The sequence below is a fragment of the Thalia democratica genome, chromosome 2, assembly GCF_965202585.1.
Source record: "Thalia democratica chromosome 2, ktThaDemo2.hap1.1, whole genome shotgun sequence".
NCBI lineage: Eukaryota > Metazoa > Chordata > Thaliacea > Salpida > Salpidae > Thalia > Thalia democratica.
Window position 1 is genome coordinate 44,761,254 of NC_139166.1, and position 18,854 is coordinate 44,780,107.

At 24.3% G+C, this 18,854-nt stretch overlaps 1 protein-coding gene across 1 annotated transcript; it reads left to right on the top strand.

Moving 5' to 3' along the window:
• Positions 1-3,628: 3,628 nt before the first annotated feature.
• Positions 3,629-16,860, top strand: LOC145830224 (putative sodium-coupled neutral amino acid transporter 6). The gene is made up of 12 exons (XM_082938159.1): positions 3,629-3,897; positions 4,372-4,481; positions 5,890-6,056; positions 8,350-8,422; positions 8,705-8,796; positions 9,256-9,458; positions 9,830-9,909; positions 12,011-12,111; positions 12,662-12,786; positions 14,454-14,601; positions 15,590-15,705; positions 16,094-16,860. Exons 1-12 carry the CDS (start codon positions 3,679-3,681, stop codon positions 16,172-16,174), a joined length of 1,515 nt encoding a protein of 504 aa, XP_082794285.1. The 5' UTR covers positions 3,629-3,678; the 3' UTR covers positions 16,175-16,860.
• The last annotated feature ends 1,994 nt before the right edge of the window (positions 16,861-18,854 follow it).

Genomic DNA, 18,854 nt, shown 5'->3' on the forward strand with positions numbered 1-18,854 from the left:
ACTTTTATTGACAAGGTTATTAGATGATAACTTGCAAACGTAATGAGTTTTTCAGCATGTAAAGCATTAATTTAGTTATATAAACATATTTGTTATGAGTAACTTAGTTGCAAAATAAAAAACAACAACCGCTAAAATATAATATTACTAGACTTATACTTTTAAAGTGAAACAAGATATTTAGTTTGATCAAACAATACAAAAAACAGTTTAATTTTAAATAAACAATACAGTAAAACGATGTAAAATTTCTTTAGAATTTTAGATAGAAAGGACAAATTCTGCTTTTTTTAAAAGTTTAAATACTATAAAAGACAATTTTATCTAAACACTGATACTTGAATTTATTTTAACATTCTAATTGTTATTTTCATTTTTGTATAATCTAGTGGTATATAAATAGATAATAAATGTAATTTTTGACTGTTTAACTTAAATTTTAATCAAAATATAAAGAACAATGTTTTGTTAATAACTAAAAATATTTATAGTATCTTTTTGAGTAAAACTTCCTTAGAAAATTTTCTAAGCAATAGTTTTTAGTTTTATGCATTCATGTTTTTATTTATTTATTTTAAACTTGACATCGACTTAAAATCTAGTTGAAAAATTACTTGAATATAGATATTATACTGTTGTTTTTTCAATGTCGATATTAAAAAAAAGAGATATAAATAGCTGTACTTTATACAAATAAAAACTAATCAAAAGAAAATAAAGTTTTATAAACTCAAGTGATAATTAATTTTTTCTAATAAATTCTAGTCTTTTATCTTTACTGTTATTGTTCTGTAGTGATAACTTAGTTCGACATTATTTTAGTATGAAGTATATACATTAGTAAAAAAAGAATAATTTTACAGTAGTTTTTTATAGTTTTCTTTGATTTTTTTTGTTCTATATAGGACCTACTAAATTAGTTTAAAGTTTAAAAAAAAAAAAAAAAAAATAATAAAGATAAAAAAGATTAAATTTCTATTTGTTTTAAAAAACGCTAACTCATTTTTTAAGTACAACTTTTTAAGTACAACTCATTTTTTAAGGCCTTTTTTTAAGCATGAAATTTCAAAGTACAACAGCTATTCAACCTCTTAATTAACTATATAGAGTGTAAATGTTTCAAAAATAGATTTTTTTATTGTTACTCGATAAATAAAATCTGATAAGTTACCAATCATGAAAATTTTTCAGACAGCTTTTCAGTATAAAATCAAAACTTTATAAAAAGATATATTTTTTGCATTAAATAATACTTTAAGCTTGTGGAATGTATTTCGCTTTTAACTAGAGTTATAACTATTTATTTTTGAAAAGTAGATTTCAATTTAAGTTTATTTTCTTAAGTACTAAAAAGTTTAAAAAAAAAGTAGAGGAAAAAAAATTGAAGTAGAAACTATGTTTAAAAGAAAACTATAAAATTCAAAATGAGCTCGAGCTAATTTTTATTGAAAACTATTAAATACTATTTTGTTTTTACAATAAAGCTGTTTATAAAAATTGTAATTTTTTATGTACTACTATGCTATTAAAAATATTAGACTAGTTTTGATTTTTTAAAGCCTAAGTTATTGATACTCATCTAGCTAGTGCAAAGTTTAGAGTTTGCAAATTTATTATCTGAAAATAATTGATTATAGCAAGTTAGTCAAACAGTCCGCAAAAGTTAAACTAGTCATACATTTTTTAAGGATCGTTGCTTTGCTTTTCTTTTAAGCAAACTTCGTTTGTATGGTTTCCTTAGAAACGAAAAAGGCGGGAAGGTACGCTCGAGTTATCACAAGATATTTAAAAGTGCCTTTGGCTAAAATGCCAACTTGTTTCGACCGAAATAGAAGTAAAGCCTTATTAAGATACTTGTTTTGGTTAACTCTACTAAATGATTAGCATGTTTAAAAATAACTACTCCAACTACTTTTTTATTTTATTTCTAACTTGCATTATTTTATTTTCTATTCTATTTCTAACATGCATTATTTTATTCAAAAATTTGACGTGAGAATATTTTCTTACGTTTTAATGAAACTAATCACATGCATTTAAATACTTTTACTAACGTTTATATTTTGTTTATATGTCATGACTTTAGATTAGTTTCACTAATCCTAAAAAACTTCCAGCCTTATAAAAGTTTTGTATTTTTTTTCTATACTACTGTTTTAATATTTGATTGCGTTTCCTTTTGCAAATCCTTTTTTTTTTTTAATAATCAGTTTATAATGTAATTAAGCGTTGATATTAAAATTGTTATCTTTTTGTTTGCCAGTGTATTCCTTACTTAATCGGATAATTAAAAAATTATCTCTATTATCGAACTTAATAATCAATTCAATTGTAAGTAGTTTATCTAATTAGAATACAATTCGATTTATAAGGAAGTTAATTAGACTTTTAAAATGGTGTTAATTTAACTCCAAAAACTGCTTATAATCAGTTTTTTGCTTTACACAGTTAGCGATGTATCTAATATATTTCTACTATGATCTTAGTTCGCCTTTGTTTTGATTTTTTTTTCTACACTTACTCCATTGCTTTATTTGTTGTCCTTCTCTTTTCTTATCCAACTTCCTGCCTCTCATTTCATTCACAATTGCTCTTACGCTGCTTTCTTTCAAAGAACGAGATAGAGAAATTTTGTTTTACCTGCTACTGAATGCGTTGATATAAACTGCTGAAAATTTTCTGTATATGTTAGTATTAAGCATTGTAGAACTAAGCAACATAGTTTGAATATAAACATACCAGTTATATATTTTCTTAAAACTTTTTGTTGAATCATTTTACTTGTAGCATACTATTATTTGTTGTAGTATTTGTAGTAATAGTAGTTTATACATAACGATGTAAGAAAAAAAAATTGTAAGCGAACGTAGACAATCTTCTCATTTCAGCTTCTTTTTATAACGCTCGCTTTTAGTGTCTATAATGCAAAGTTGATAGTTTTAGTTATTTAAAAAAATATATTTTAAACTGTTAAACTAAAATGTTCCGTTAACAGACAAGATGCGTAAGTGTATAAATTTTCTGTTTTAAACAGTGTTACCGAGCTAGAAAAAGTATGCTTTTTTTTCAGAAGCTTCATAAAGTATTTAGAAAATGTTAATTTGTTAAAGATATTATATAATAGTTGTTTTACTTTTATTTCTTGTATATTACGTTGTATGCATAAAGAATGATTACATTATAGTAGAAAAAACTACAATGAGTGTAATATATATTTTAACTTATTTAAGCTTTGTAATACTTTATTGAGTAGTAAGTTTTCCTACTATTTATATTTTTTTAGTTGTACAATATTTTTAACATCTTAAAATAAAACCAAATTTATTAATTGATTTACAAATTTTCGGAATTATATAAGTGTTGATAGCCTTGATTTTTATTGATATAAGTATAAAAAGGTATCTATTTTATATTTTTCAACTATTAAAAATACGTAAACCCTGTATAAATGTAATTAATTTTAGAATAAACTACATCATAACCTTGTCAAATAAAAACAAAAAATATTTAATAGTTTGTAATATAATTTTTTTAGTATAAAGTAGTTACACCAAATTGTAAGTTTTTAGAAACTAACTAGTTTTTTAATCGAGAATCAACGTCTCAGAATACAGTTATATACTACTTACATTAACTACCATTGTTAGGGATTTTAAATGTATAAACAAGCCTAAAGTGATGGAATACAACAACATGACTGAAAAGCTGGAACTGAAAGGATCCCGTGGTAGCCAAGGTGACCAGACGTCTGAGTCTGATGGACCGATCGATTCCATGGAGCCCCTCTCAGACGCAATTATTGACTCGCTGGAGCCATTAACACGTAATGAAAAGCTGAAAGAACTGGAAGCTTCCAAAGATATCTACATCAAAACAAAAGATAAAGATGTTTTTAAAGTAAAAAACATTGATAACAAATATAATTTAAAAAACTAAAGTATGAAAATAAGTTGGATAATTATAAGTATTTTAATAAAGTTAATATTATAGCTTCTGTATATTGAAAGAAAAAACTCATTAACAGTTTTACAACTTTATTTAAGATTAAACTAGATTTAAAGTATTACCATATCACTTTACAAGTCTTGTTCAATGGTTTATGAAACAGAAAGTTTTAGAGTATTTTAGTTTTACTAAAATTATTTTTAATAAAACGTTTTTTTTACACTATACCAAAATAACTGTATAAAAAAACATAAAGATCCGTGATAAGCTATAGAAGACAAAAAAAAAGTTTAATAAAAACTATCTGAAATTTTTTAAAACGTTTAAAAGTTTAGTTACTAATAATGGGAAGTTCTTTATTGTTAAGTTAAACAATATATTTAAGAAATATAAATATTCTACCAGAAACTAATAAAAAATTAACAGGACCGTCTTTCATTTGCCTTAAGTGTATTTAATTTGATGAATGCTATCCTAGGAAGCGGTATACTTGGTTTAGCTGACACTCTAAAAAATCTTGGTATAGTCCCGTTTCTGTAAGTAAAAATTTAATGTTTTGTATGTAGTTGCATAAGGTATATACAAAATTAATTAAAATTTTTTGTGTAGTTAAGTTATTTCAAGGCTAAAAAATGATTTAAAAAGGAAATCTACCTGATTTTTATAGGATTTTTACTTGTTTAAATTTTAAAAGTTGTCACGATTTAAAAGTTTACAAAATTTGTACATTTTTAGATTATTTTACCTTTAAACGCTGCTATCATACTACTTTATTTTTATTACTTTTTTGTTTATAACAACATACATAGTTCCAGAAGTTAAAAGAAGACACAACTTGTGTATTATACGTTTTAAGTGTATAACTTATTTAAAAGTTTGAATACATGGCAAAATTTAAATACTTTAGCGGGTTTGGTAAGAGTTAGACTAAACCAGGGTTTCCCAAACTTTTTTGCTAATGGCCCCCTTTAAAGAGTTTGAAAAAGTTATGGCCCCCTTCAACATATAGATTACTCATAAACTACGATAAAATACACATTAGACTTTTTTTTTTTTTTTTTTTTGCTCTTCATCTGCAACTCAAGAATATCTAGTGTAAGTTTCGAGTTATGGCCTCATGGCCCCCCTGTGGCTCCTTTACTGCTCATGGCCCCCCCTCTTCCCCCTTTGCTGCTCATGGCCCCCTGAGTATCTGTCATGGCCCCCTAGGGGGCCACTTGGCCCACTTTGGGAAACCCTGGACTAAACCAACAGATCATCCTTATTATGAGTCCTAATGATGCACCTGTCGCATGGATTGTTGTTAGTAGACGTGTAATGTAGTTTGGTAAAAATTTTAGATAAAAAAGTTTAAAATGATTTTAAAATAAAAGAAACATCAAAAATTAACGTTTCAAAAGTTTGTAGAAATACTAGAATTAGTCTAATAAGTTCGCTAAAAGAAAAATATAAATGTATTAAATAAAATAAAAAAACAAAAAAATTATATGAAGCTTGATGTTGAAATTTTTTTTTTAGATAACAGAAAATCGCCACTACGATAACAATTGATTAAAACTAAAAAAAATATTTTTAGTAACATTTTTCTATTTTATCAGTTTATTATTGTACAAAAATAAACTAATACTACGTTTTCATACAGACTTATACAAATTAAATGAAATACTTATACAACAAATTTTTTGTTTTTCAAAACTTTTTTACTACTTAAAACTAATATGTTTAGTATTGAAAAAATACATCTGGCTTTAATAAACGTACTAATTCATTGCTAAAAAACAGTATAAGTTGAATAAAAATAAAAAAAAGTAAAAATTTAAGAACCGTGTATGTTTTAAACACTTTGAATTTATTGCTGATAAAAGTTAATGTAATTGAAGTTTTTAAAAACCAATTTTTTTTTAATTTTGTATATTTGTATTATAACAAAAGTATTATAAAAAGTTGCTTGCTGGTGTTCACTTCAGTGCTTGCATCGTACACAATCAACATGCTGTTGCATATGAGTGAGCTGACCAACTTGAAGTCGTTTGAGCAGATGAGCCTGAGGTGTTTCGGAGTGCCTGGCAAAATGGTAACCTGCTGCATCATCATACTCCACTGTCTTGGAGGTATGCCTGTTAATATTACTTTTTTGCATGTAGTTAATCCACTATACCTAAGTTTTAAAAGTTTATGTAGATAGGTTTTTTTTGAAAGGTTTGCTTTGATCTTAGTTTTTAAAAATATATCAGTTTTTCATCAAAACCAGTATTTGATAAAAGTTACAGTTTAACTGTATGTAAAATTACTTGCCTTTATTGATTAAAAAATATACAATCTAAACTAAAGTAATTACAATTAGTGTTTAAGAAACTTAAACAAACTTAAAACAAAAAATAAAGTGTAGGAGTTACTGATTTATTTTATATTCAAACGTGTGATATTATAAATCCTATAAAATTACTTATCGTTATTGTAGGAGTTTAAAACGAATCACCTGAACAATTAAACTGACAGAATGTTTTTATTCGTTGTACTAAAAAAAACCCAAAGAGGTTCTATGAATTTAACTGACATTTGTAGAATGTTCTAAATTTTAAACAAACCATTATGCACCTTTTTAAGACATAAGATTATACCCCTAGTTAAAGATTTAATTTATGATACAATTGTTTTGAATGATCTATTTTAATAAAAGTATTATAAAACTATAAATTTAACGAGTTAATATTTACAAACTCTACTAAACTAATAAAGCATTAAAAAAAACTTAATTTAAATAAATAGTACATATATACATGTTTATTTGCTTTCCAGAACTTAAAGAAACACTATTTTTTATTTTTAGTTAATTTTTCCGTTTATTAACTCAGAATAGCTTTACAGATAGGTAAATACTTAGTGGTACCAAATATTGAATTCATAATTGCTGTGTTCTGATATATACAGCTTTTTTAGTTTATGATTGGCATTAAAGCATTTTTTATTATTAAAACTTTAGATAAAATTTAGTAAAAATTATAAAACTATATGGAAAATCATATACCAAAGAGCTTTTGAACATTATAATTACAAACTGTAATCAAAAAATGTTTTCGTAACCTATTTTGCAACTTTATAGCCAATTGCAACAGTTGTTCAGAACTTAAAATTGTTATCGCATTACTATACAGAGTTATTAGTTTTTTTAATAGTCATAAGAATAAATATTACTAAAGTAAAGTAGTAGCTAAAATAAAATAAAAACCTAACACAGATCACAGTTTTATCTACTAGCCTAGAGCTGTTATACTTTAAAATGTTGTAATTTTTGTTTTGTACAATGGTCGAAGAAAATAATTTTTAATGTACATGATCAGTTAATTTTTTAGGTCAAAATGTTGATACTTAGAAATTATAATGTTAGTTTTAAAAACTATTTCAGCTACTTTTTGAGCAGCATTGATTTTAAACTATATATAAGTATAATGTTTAGTTTGTATATATGCTATAGTAGTTATAAAGTTTTAAACTTTGTATAATCTTCTACTATTCAAAAAATTAACATAGATTTCTATTTTAAATACTGAAGCTATTTAGTTTCTATACCATTAGAAAAACAACTTTGTTTAAAAAAAAAATAATGAAATTAAACAGGTAAGTAATTGTTTTAAGTTACATTACTGACTAGTAATACTTTAAAAGCTGTAATTGACTCACCTAGTATGGCACTAAAAATTTACATAAAGTTATAAAAAATTTATGTCGGTAAAAAAATACTTTTTTTCAACATTTACAGCCACTGTTTTAAAAAGTTAGATTACAAAAAATAAAATTGAGCAAATACGGTTTACAATTTACTCTAATGATAAACTTTGAACTTTTATTGGTTAAACTTGAAAAACATAAAAGTATAAAGTAAAATCTTGAAGTATTAAAAAAAAAATAATTAAAACAAAATTAATACTTTTATTTAGAATTATAAGTTTTTAGGGATAAAACGCCAGCTGCTGCATTTACCTCTCATGTTGTCGCCCTTTAATGTACTCATCAGACGGGCGATGATCAAAGCTCAGTACTATTCGTTACGTCACAATAACGCGTTGATTGTGATCGTCTCAAGTACATTATGACGTCATAAAAATACATGTGATGCGTCTAATGAAACATTTGGGCTTCTGCATTTGCGTGTATTATTGCTCCTTTGAAGTTTTGTGGTCTGTGGAGTTTGTAAAATTTCCAAGTATTTCGTGTGATAAATCTTTCAAACGAAGTATATCTAAACCTCAAATAAATTATCTTGGCATAAATGTAAACGAACATGTGTTTGATAAAGCGATATCAAAATTACAGAACTCAACACTTTTGGTTTTCAAATATTTTATTTAATTAAAAAAATCTTTTTTAATTCTGAATTTTGCGATAACTTACGTATTTTTACAGCTTTATGTTCGTATGTTTTCATTATGAAGGAAGAGCTTCCAGAGTTTGTGAAAAGTATCCTAAATGTAGAACAGTGAGTTTTAAGTTTATTTAAATGTTTAATATTTTATTGTAAAAAATAGTAGTTTTGTTAGGAAATGATTTATTACTTTATTAATTACAATTAGTTAAAAGTTCGTTATTCTAAAAGTTTTTCTATATAAACTTAACTATTTAAAGCAAGTTAAAGATTTTATAGACTTAGTTAATAAAAAAAGGTTATAAAAAATTCATGCATCGGTTTGTTAATTGTTTAAATAGACTAAAACATAATATTTTTTATAAAAACTACAGCTTGCTTTTATAATTTTTTTAGTTCTAACAATTCCTGGTACCTTAGCGGTGAATTTTTGATGATCTTAGTTGTTTGCGTCGTTATTGTTCCATTGGCTTCATTGAAAAACATAAGTTAGTTGATAACAACAAAAATTGTTCTAAATGATATTTTATTTGAACCCCACACTGTAAAAGTTCTTATACTTATATAAAGCTGTAAGCTATGGACATACTGTTTTAAAAAACTACCCACTTAACTTTAAAATCACGTCTTTTTTAATTAAAAAATAGTAATACTTTTCTAGTTGTTTTGTAACAAAACTGACAATACCATACTGCTAGTACAGATTGCCGGCTGCTACTGTACTATTTACTTTCTGTTTAAAAAAAACATTGTATGCATACTGAATTAAAATACAGTTTTTTGTACAGAACATTATATATTAGTGAATAAAAATAGTTTTATCCTGTAAAATAATTCTAAGCTAAAATGCTGTCTTATAATGATCTTAGTTAAACGTATATTCCTTTCTACAATATTTTATAAGCCTGCTCTTCTTTGCAAACACTTATTTAGAATGATCTTTTCAGGATTTTTAGGTTACTCGTCGGCATTTGGTATGTCATGTATGCTTATGTTCACCTTCACTGTCGTTGCGAAGAAGTTTGAAATACCTTGTCCGTTAGAAAACACCACGATAAGTCATGAGACGCACAGTAATACATCAGTAGACGTAGTAGATACTGAGGAGGAACAGTTTTGCGAGCCTGAAATGTTTTCGTTCAGCTTAAAAGTAATAAAAAGCATCATTAAGAAACTCTTAAATAATTTTTTTAACATTATATTGAACATCTTATAAATAGAAGTCCTAAAGTTAAAGCATTTGTTAAATAGTTAAAATTTAGTTTTAAAGTATAATAAGTATGCTATATTTAATAGAAAAATTCAAACTAACTATATGGTAGAAAAAACATTATCAAGAAAAAAACAGATAAAGTTTTTTAGCATCGTAAAACACAACTAAAACAACCTTGCAGGTTTTTATTGCTTGATTTAAAAGAGCTTTATCTAAATTTACAGTACAACAAAAATTAATAAAAGTGTTCACTAGATAAAAACGTGTTAAGCATTTAGTTGCTAATTAAATGTCCTTAAAAAATGCAGAGCGCGTTTGCACTCCCAACAATGTTCTTCAGCTTTATGTGCCATGCTTCTATGCTTCCTATTTACGCTGAATTAAGGAGGTTAGTTTGTTTATTTTAAAAAGAAAAAAGATGTCGTAAACTAGTTATTTTATCTGTTATATGTTTTGGAAAATCAAACTACGATAAATAACTCTATTTCGGACAAATACCTAAACTCTAGCTAAACAAGTAAAAGTTTTACTTTCCAATAGAAAAACGTGTTTAATTTAAATATAAATATCAGCAAAAATATAAGTAGATATAGAAAGAATTGTTTAGAAAATAAATTAGTAAAATTTGATTAAAAAGCTTGAGCATATATCTTTAAGGCTAAATAGCTAAAATATAAGTGTTTTGTCAATATATAAATATACAGTTTTTAAAATATATATAACTTTTCTAACTAATTGAGTTAAATACTATAAGAGTTTTGTTTTAAAGTTTGGCGTAACACTTAACAGTAAAATTGTAACAAAGCATAAATACATGCAGATATTATATAAATTAATTAGAACAACCTTCTAGATCAAACTGTCACAATTTTAATTTTTTTACATATTTAATTTTTTTATTGTTAAGTTCAAGTACCAAAATGTAGTCTAATGTCACAACATTTTTTTTCAAGCTCAAAGTATCTTTAAAACAGAAAAATTGTGATAACATAAACAAGTTACTCTTACACTTTTAAGCAACTTATCTTAATTGTTTGTTATGTATTTTAGTTGAGCCAATAAAAATACATTTTTATTCGCGGAGAAGATTTTATTGTTAAAAATTAAGTTTTAAAATTAAAATACTTATTTATAAAAAGTTATTAAAAAAAGATTCATCTGTATTCTTAAAAAAAAAACTATAATAAACTGTTTAAGTATTTTAAAAAATAAAAGAAAATGAGTGTATAGATTTAAGAAATAATCTTTTAACTAAAAAAATTGCTTTCAATTTTATCATATACTGCTTTAAGAACCTAAGTTAATAAATAAATATACATATGTAGCTTGTTGTATAAGTATAAACATAAACTAAGGCTTTTAAAGCATTTCAAGTTATTTAGATATAATTTTTTAGTTCTGGTTAAGTTTACTAGTTTAATTTTTGATATCTTAGTTCTTAAGCTTAGTTTTGAAACGATTCTTATGAATAATTAATGTTTTACTTTAGCTTTAAAGTTAAATAACGTCATTCTACATTAAAAATTCAGTAGCTGTAGTAAACACTTGCTACGTATTTTTCACTACTAAAGTTATATTGTTATTGTTAAGATAGTTGAAATATGTTCATACAGTTTTTACTTTTACAATAAATCTTATTAAATTTTAACAATTAAACCACAGTTAATTTCACATGATAACTTTGAACTTTAGTCTAAAATTTGTGAAAAAATACTTATAAGTTGCAAAAATGCTTTTTTTAATACTTAATAGAAGTACTTATTAAACTCAAAGGCTTTTTCATATAGTACTAGTTTAAACACTATAGTATATACACACTAAAAAGCTCTTTTATTTAAAGTGAAAATCCAATAATTTTCTGTATTAAACTCTAAACATTTTGATAAGTTTTTACTTTAAAGTAGATATTTTCTCCCAAAAATTAAAAAAAAATCTGTTTTCAACCCATAAAAACTTATAAAGCGTCTAATTTTAACATTTATTTTAAACCAGTTGAGAATATATAAGTATTTTTTTAAACAGTTAATACTTTTATATACAGTGTATATGATTTTTGTAAACAAAAATATAAGTAATCAGATGTAATTTTGAAACAAAAACATAAACGTTTAGAACTTAAGATAACGAATACTTCCGATAAAAGATATTGAAATCAATTTTTAGATAAAATAAAATCTATTATTTTTTTAATTATCCAAAAACGTTATAGAAGCTGATATAAAATGTTGTGTAAGATGAGACTTTGAATATATCTAAAAGAATTAAATGTACAGCATTTCTATTAAACAAGGTAGAATACAAAGTTTAAAAGTTTTTCTATATCAGCATCACTATTGATTTTGTCACCAATAACATAAACTAGTTTAAAATAAAAGATATTTAGTACACAGCTTTATCTGTTTTGAAAACTATATTAAATAACTATACAAAAAACTTTATTTTTCAATTAATTTCAAAATGTTATAATTTAATTATACCTTCTTCAACAGACCATCTATAGCTAAAATGCAAAAGGTAGCAAACGTGTCTATAACTCTGGTGTTCATATTGTACAGTACATCAGCTATTTTTGGCTACCTGACATTTTTTAGTAAGTACTTTTAAATTTAAAAAACCATAAGATTGATTAATGTATGCTTAACAAATATATACTTATTTTTTAAATCATATGTATAATGTTAGAAATAATCAAAGTAAAAATTCTCATTTTAAGCTAATATTTTTTATTTGTACTGAAAATTAATTCAAAAATTACAGCATACTAACCCCTTTTATTAAACTACTAGAACTTTAAACACACAGTTTAAGTTTGATACTCATGTTTAAAAAGTTTATTACTTAATTCACAAAAAAGTGCAACTGCCTCAAGTTCTAATTTAGTTAAGTATTACTGGCACAGAAATTATTTAAATTTAGCCAATTAGCCTAATGAAAATCAAATTAGACTTTTAGCTTTTCAGTAAAAAAAATGTTTTGAGTAAGTTTAAACTTTTTTAAACACATTTTATTCATGCAGAATAATTTTCAAATTGAACAAAAAACACAACGTGACAATGTCACAAAATAAAACAAACTTTAAAAATCTCAATAACTTGTACACTAAAACAGAATGCTTTAATTGAAAAATTACTATCAAACAGATAAAGTAAAGCCCGAACTTTTATTGACTTACAGCGAATATAATCCAAAAGACACCGTTATCCTGATAGCAAGAGCAATGGTTATTACATGTGTGACTTTATCTGCTCCTTTACTTCATTACCCGGTAAATTTTACCTACTTATTGCAAGTAGTCGTTTGTGAGTTCTAACGTTTTAAAAAATTCTTATCAACAAGTAGTTGACACCTGATGATAAGTAGAGTGTATTTAAATTTAGTTAGAAAATTATGTAGTCTTCAAAACTTATTTCTACTAAAAGGTTAAAAAATATTTTTAATAATCAAAAGTTTATAATTATCTGAAAAAAATATTTTTTAAGTTTATTAAAAAAACAAAGATTAAATTTAATAATTATATAACACGGCCTTGTAAAAAATTCTACTACAACTAAATTAATTTTCATATAAACAATTAATTTGTTAGTGTATTTAGACAAACAACTTATCTATCATATACAAAGTTAGTAAAACAACTGATAAATAATTTTTAAAATAATGATCATAACAACTTTGATTACATTATTTTATTAGAGTCATACAATAAATTGAATTCAAATAATAAAACTGACTTGTTGTATTATGAATGAATTCTATACTATTTTAAAACTGTTTGTATAAGGTTCCGAAACTGCCTTTATTACTACACAAAAAACACACCCAGTAGAGTCAACCAATTACAGCTTTTACAAACATGCATGCTTAAGTAAGAATATTAATGAGTCATTAGGTTTATTTCACAAATAAATTAGTTATTAAGACTAACTTCACTAAAATTCAATTAAAGCGTTATTGGTAGTAAAAATACGATACTAGTGATAAGATAAAAAGCAAAAACGTAGTAATCATACTTTTTTACTTATGGTAAACGGAGAAAAACATGATAAAGATGTAATATTAAAAGTTGAAGATTTTCAAACTATTAGCTTAACTTTTTAGTTTTAGATTTTTATTTTTTAGGTTCCAGCAGTATGATTCATCGTACTAAAATTGATTTTTTTTATGTAAAAAAAACATTGGTTTTAAGAAACATATATATTTTTACAACAAAGATATAATAGAAGATAATCTAATTATACTACAACAATTGTTATTTAATCTCAATTTATTTTCAAAAAGCTTGGTTATAAAATAATTTTTACAGTAAAAACTATAAAAACTCTTAGCTTTCAATACTTTAAACAAAGTAATTATTTATGTTAAAATAAAACTAAAGTTATTTTTTTGAAAAGTTATATAATCACTGGTTAAATTTTTGTAACTTTTTTATCAACCTTACATAAATAATAATATCTTTTTAAACAGTATGTTTACTATTTAAAAATAGATTTCTAATTTTTCTACAAAAAACAAACTTGTTAAAGTTTTAAGATTCATTCAAATAACTAAGCAACGTAGGAGTGGGGTGGGCAGTATAAGATATACGAGCTGGATTTAGCTCGTTTTAGAATTTATCCATCCCTCGAATTACCTTTTAGTGATCAATATTTTTACTAAACAATAAATTAAAAACAATTCTACAAATTTACAAGTATAAGTTGAACTTGATTGAGCTTTTGTGGTGGCTTCATTAATATTTTGTATTAATTTTATGATTAGAAAATTGAATATATATTTTTAGTCCTAGCTTAAAAATTAAACCGGGCGCGAAAACTTATGTATAATAAACCCAACGACCCCTTGTTTACAAACGACTGCCACTGCTAAAAAATGTCCACTCTTTAAGTAAACCAATAGTTAGCAGCAACAAGTAAAATTTAAAAAATTAAAAATCAGGCAAGAAAAACTGTGATCTTGACCTTCTGTGAGAGCCCACATGAGTTTAGATGGGGACGTCATTTGCTTGTAATGGCAGGATTTATCACGACTACAGTAGTTTTTGTTGTCAGTTGCAAAGATATCAGAACCATATTTGGATATGCAGGTTATTTCAACTAGTTTGTATTGTTAAGATTATGTGGTTAGTAGAAATGCTTAAAATTTATACTGTACAGTAAAGCCGCTCTGCTTAGTAGTTTTTAAACTTAATTTCAGTTTTTATTTGTTGTGAAAAGACTACGTATTATAGTTTTGTTAAAAGAAGTGTTTATAAACAACCTAGTTGTTTTTATAGTCATTTCAAATTTTATTTTTTATCAAGATAAGAGACAAACTTTTAATTAAAATATAAGAGGACTAAAAGGTTTTAACAACATTTTTACCTATACTTTAATAATAGTTCAAACTTTATGTAAAACCTAAATATAATAAGTTGAAGTTAACTTGATAGTTTAAAGCAAGTTATTTTATGAAATTTTTGCAAGCTATTGCAAATAAATTAAAAAAATGAAATATTTAAAGTTATCGATTTCTACATTTTCTGCATTGTTGTCTTACAAAGTTTTATTGAAAAGTTATTGTCATGTGCAAAATTATAGTAAAGCAAAAGTTTTGTTGCTGTCAAGTTTTTAACTGAAGAAAAATTCAATTAACTTTAATAAACTAAAGTCCGTATTTAGTAGACTTGCATACTGAAAATAAAAGATATTCTTAAAATCTTATACTCTAATAAGTTTTAGAGTTCTATCGACTATCTTTATATCTTATATAGATAAACTATTAAAATATTATTTTATTTTCTACTAGTTTTCAATTTTTTACTCTAATGTATAAATAACATGTTATTAAATTATTGATTTATTGAAGCTGTATTTCAAGTATAAATATTATAAAAATTATATTTTAGATAATCAAGTATTTTTAATAACTAATTTTATAGCTTCTAAAATTATTTTGAAAAATGCAATTAATTTGTAAAGCTTTTTCATGAAAGTACGTAAATACTGTACTGTAAAAATAGTAAAACTAAAAAGTAGTTTTCAAAATTATATTTTATTAGTTTAATTTTGTTGTATAACATTTTTTTGTCAAAGGAAGTACAACTTCAACGACTTTACTGACGATTTTGCCTTCATTATTTGTTATAAAACTAACCGGGAAAGAAGCGACACCAAGTGTTCAGCGTAAATATCACAAGAGGAGAATTTTTGTGAGTATAAAGTTTAATAATGCTATAAAGGGAATTTGAAAATAAAAGTAAAGCATTTGTAAAAAAACAACAAGTTGTATAAAACAAACATAGTACATAAATTCTTCTCAAACAAACTTCAGAAGAAAAGAGCAGTTAATTAAATGTTTTACAAAGTTTTAAAGCTTATTTTGATAATGTTTAGAAAAATAAATCTTCTTATATAGTTACTCATTTTAAAACCTTTTGCTAAGCTATCATAGTAAAGCTTAAAAATGTCAAAAAAAAATCGTAGAAAAACATAGATAAACAATGTGCACATATCACCACACTTTTAATTTTTATGAATCGAAACAAAATTTTAAGTTTGTAAAAAAACAAAAACACTAAAAGAAAATTTAAACAACAGGCATACTTTCTAGCTGCTTTCGGAGTTGTTTTCATGTTCACAAGTACAGCTTCCATGATTGTGTCTCAGTTACAAAAATAAATAATAAGTAAAACTGTTATTTTAAAGAGTTTTGTCAACAGTATTATCTTTAAAAATATAAAGTTTGTTTAAACTTAATGTTAGTTTGTTTTCGACCACTGCGTTCGGGCCGTAGGTTCAAGTCGGTGTTTTATCTGTGGTTTAGAGTTTTGTAAACACCTGTAAATTAAAAAAACATATTCTAAGTTACAAAAGTGTGTTATTTAAATTTTTAATATCCTTGTACTACTGCTTCCATTTTTCTGTAATCTTAACAAAATTTCTAGCACTCAAACTTTTTGTTACAGTAGAGAAAATATTTTAGCTACACCTACGGTCAAAAATATTCTTCCTCGCTTTGTTTTTTGTTTCAATAAGTTTTAAATCGTGCTTTAATTTTGATTTAGCCTCAAAAAATACAGTTTGTGCTTTTTAATATATATTTAGTTTTGGTTCATTTGAAGATTTTAACGGTTGAGTGCTGTACTAAAATTAATTTAAATTTTTCTTTATAATATTTATTCTTGTTAAATTGAATTTGTCTTTGTTTTAAACTGAAGTATTAAATTAAATGATTATTTAGAGAATGTTAAATATAAGCAAACGAAAATACTTAAGTAATTACTAACTTTGACAGCTGATACAATGTATTAGTGCTTTTAAAGAATGTAAAACTGTTTTTTTTTGTAAATAAAAAAGTTGCTACATATAGTAAAACATATAATATGCAAAATATATGTTAATTATTCTCTTTAAAAAGTTATAAATAAAAATAATAAATATATAAATAAAAGTTATACAAATGTAGTTATTGTTAATTTGTAGTAAAAATAAACAAATTATAGAACTTTTTTGTCTGATAAACATCAATAATTTTCATCAACTAACAAGGCGCTAAAAAGCTGTAAACGCTTTTAGACACTTCTGAAATTTTCAAAGATATATAATAGTAACTTAGGTATAAAAACTGGAAGGAGCTTGAACGAGTAAAGTAAATTCATTAATCTACTCGATTCGGTTATTGTTTTAAAATAAAAGTCCTAGATCCATCAGATCATTAATTTACGATCCTAAAATCAGTAAAACTAAATGCAAAATTAACTTGGGAATTTTTTTTAATAAGTAACAAAAAAAAAAACTTAAACTCTTAATTGTCCAAAAGTTCAAAATGAACAGTGTTTTTTTTTTTATTAACAAAAAAACTTCTATTTCTAAGTGTATTTTGTAACGTGTTTATATAAATAACATAATTTTGTTTGATTATTCTACATTTATTTGAATATTATTTTTGCTGTAATATTTTATAAAAAATACTAAAGACGTGTGAAATCGCTGAAACAGCTATACAGTTTAAAAATTGTACACATATATAATTCCTACATATAAATTTCTTCAAATTTTTATGAAGACAGTTGTTATATTATCATAAAAAAAGTTAAAAACAAAGCAAAGACAACATGGATATTAAAAGTAATAAAAAACAACTACGATAGAACTTAAATAAGAAAATTTTATTTTAAAATATAAGTAACTTGGAATGGTGAACATTTTAAAAATATATAAAATGATAAACGTAAACATTTCTGTTAGAAAACAATTATTGTATACTGAGTATTTTTATAACATTTACTTTTGTTTGAAAAAGCTTATGATTAAATGAGCTAAATAAACTTAACACTTTTTTAATAACAATTTTAATCTTATTCTTTTCCTAAACGACTTCATATGAAACCATTACTTTAGGCAAAATTCTATGAAACTTTTTCACAGTTGTACTTTTTAGATTTAATTGAAAAGTAGTTAAATATTCTCGTATCAATTAATTAATTTCTCAGAAATTTTCCTAAAATACCTAAGTTGGTTAAAAACTTAGCATTTGTCTTTTGTACAAATAGTGTTTTGCAGACCATTTTTAAAAGTCCTTACCATGATCAGTTGTTTAAAACAAAAGTACGATCAAAAGAATAACATCATATTTAATTGTTCTTCAAAAATAGCAGAAAAATTCACCAGTGCTATGTCAATATGATTTATAAACAACCTAATAAAAAACTGACAATAACACTTAACGAAAAATATTTTCAGAACTTATTTCTGTTTATATTTTTATCAAACCTTAATTAATAATAATTAAGAGTTGTTACTGAGTTTTTAAGACCATTAGCATTGGTTTACTTAATTAATAAAATAAGCATTTTTTGGTATATTTCAACTTTGGTCAAAGTAAGAATACTTGACAATGAAACTCTGATAGAATACTCTGAATAGTTCCTAAAACCTTGTTATAGACAAAGAAAATAATATAAAAACTAATTAAAAAAAATTCAATCTAGGTTGTTAAACTTTCAAAATATACTTGTAAGTAATCAAAAGCCTAACTACAAAAATTACTACTAAAAATTTCAAATACTAATTAAAAAACTGTGCACATTTTTGTTATATAATTGTGAAAATAGATTCTCTCGGCAAGAAATTGTAGCTACCAGTTTATATTTAAATAAAATACAATGGTTTTTATGAGACAAATGTTTATAAAACCTAATAAAGTTAGTGTTATCAGGGAAATTTTGGCACGGAAAAAAACAAATTTAACTTGAAACATGGAGGTACTGTTTATAGTGTTAAATATATGAGATTTCAATACTAAATCGTAATTTAGATTCACTCAATAACTTCTTTTCGGTACTAACTTTAAATAAAA

What these genes read in the sequence shown, in the direction of transcription:
- LOC145830224 (XM_082938159.1), top strand. Translation starts at nt 3,679, where the DNA reads ATGGAATACAACAACATGACTGAAAAGCTGGAACTGAAAGGATCCCGT. An exon ending in CTTGGTATAGTCCCGTTTCT is followed by an intron (nt 4,482 to 5,889) that starts GTAAGTAAAAAT and finishes TATTATAAAAAG; the next exon opens with TTGCTTGCTGGTGTTCACTT. An exon ending in CATACTCCACTGTCTTGGAG is followed by an intron (nt 6,057 to 8,349) that starts GTATGCCTGTTA and finishes GTATTTTTACAG; the next exon opens with CTTTATGTTCGTATGTTTTC.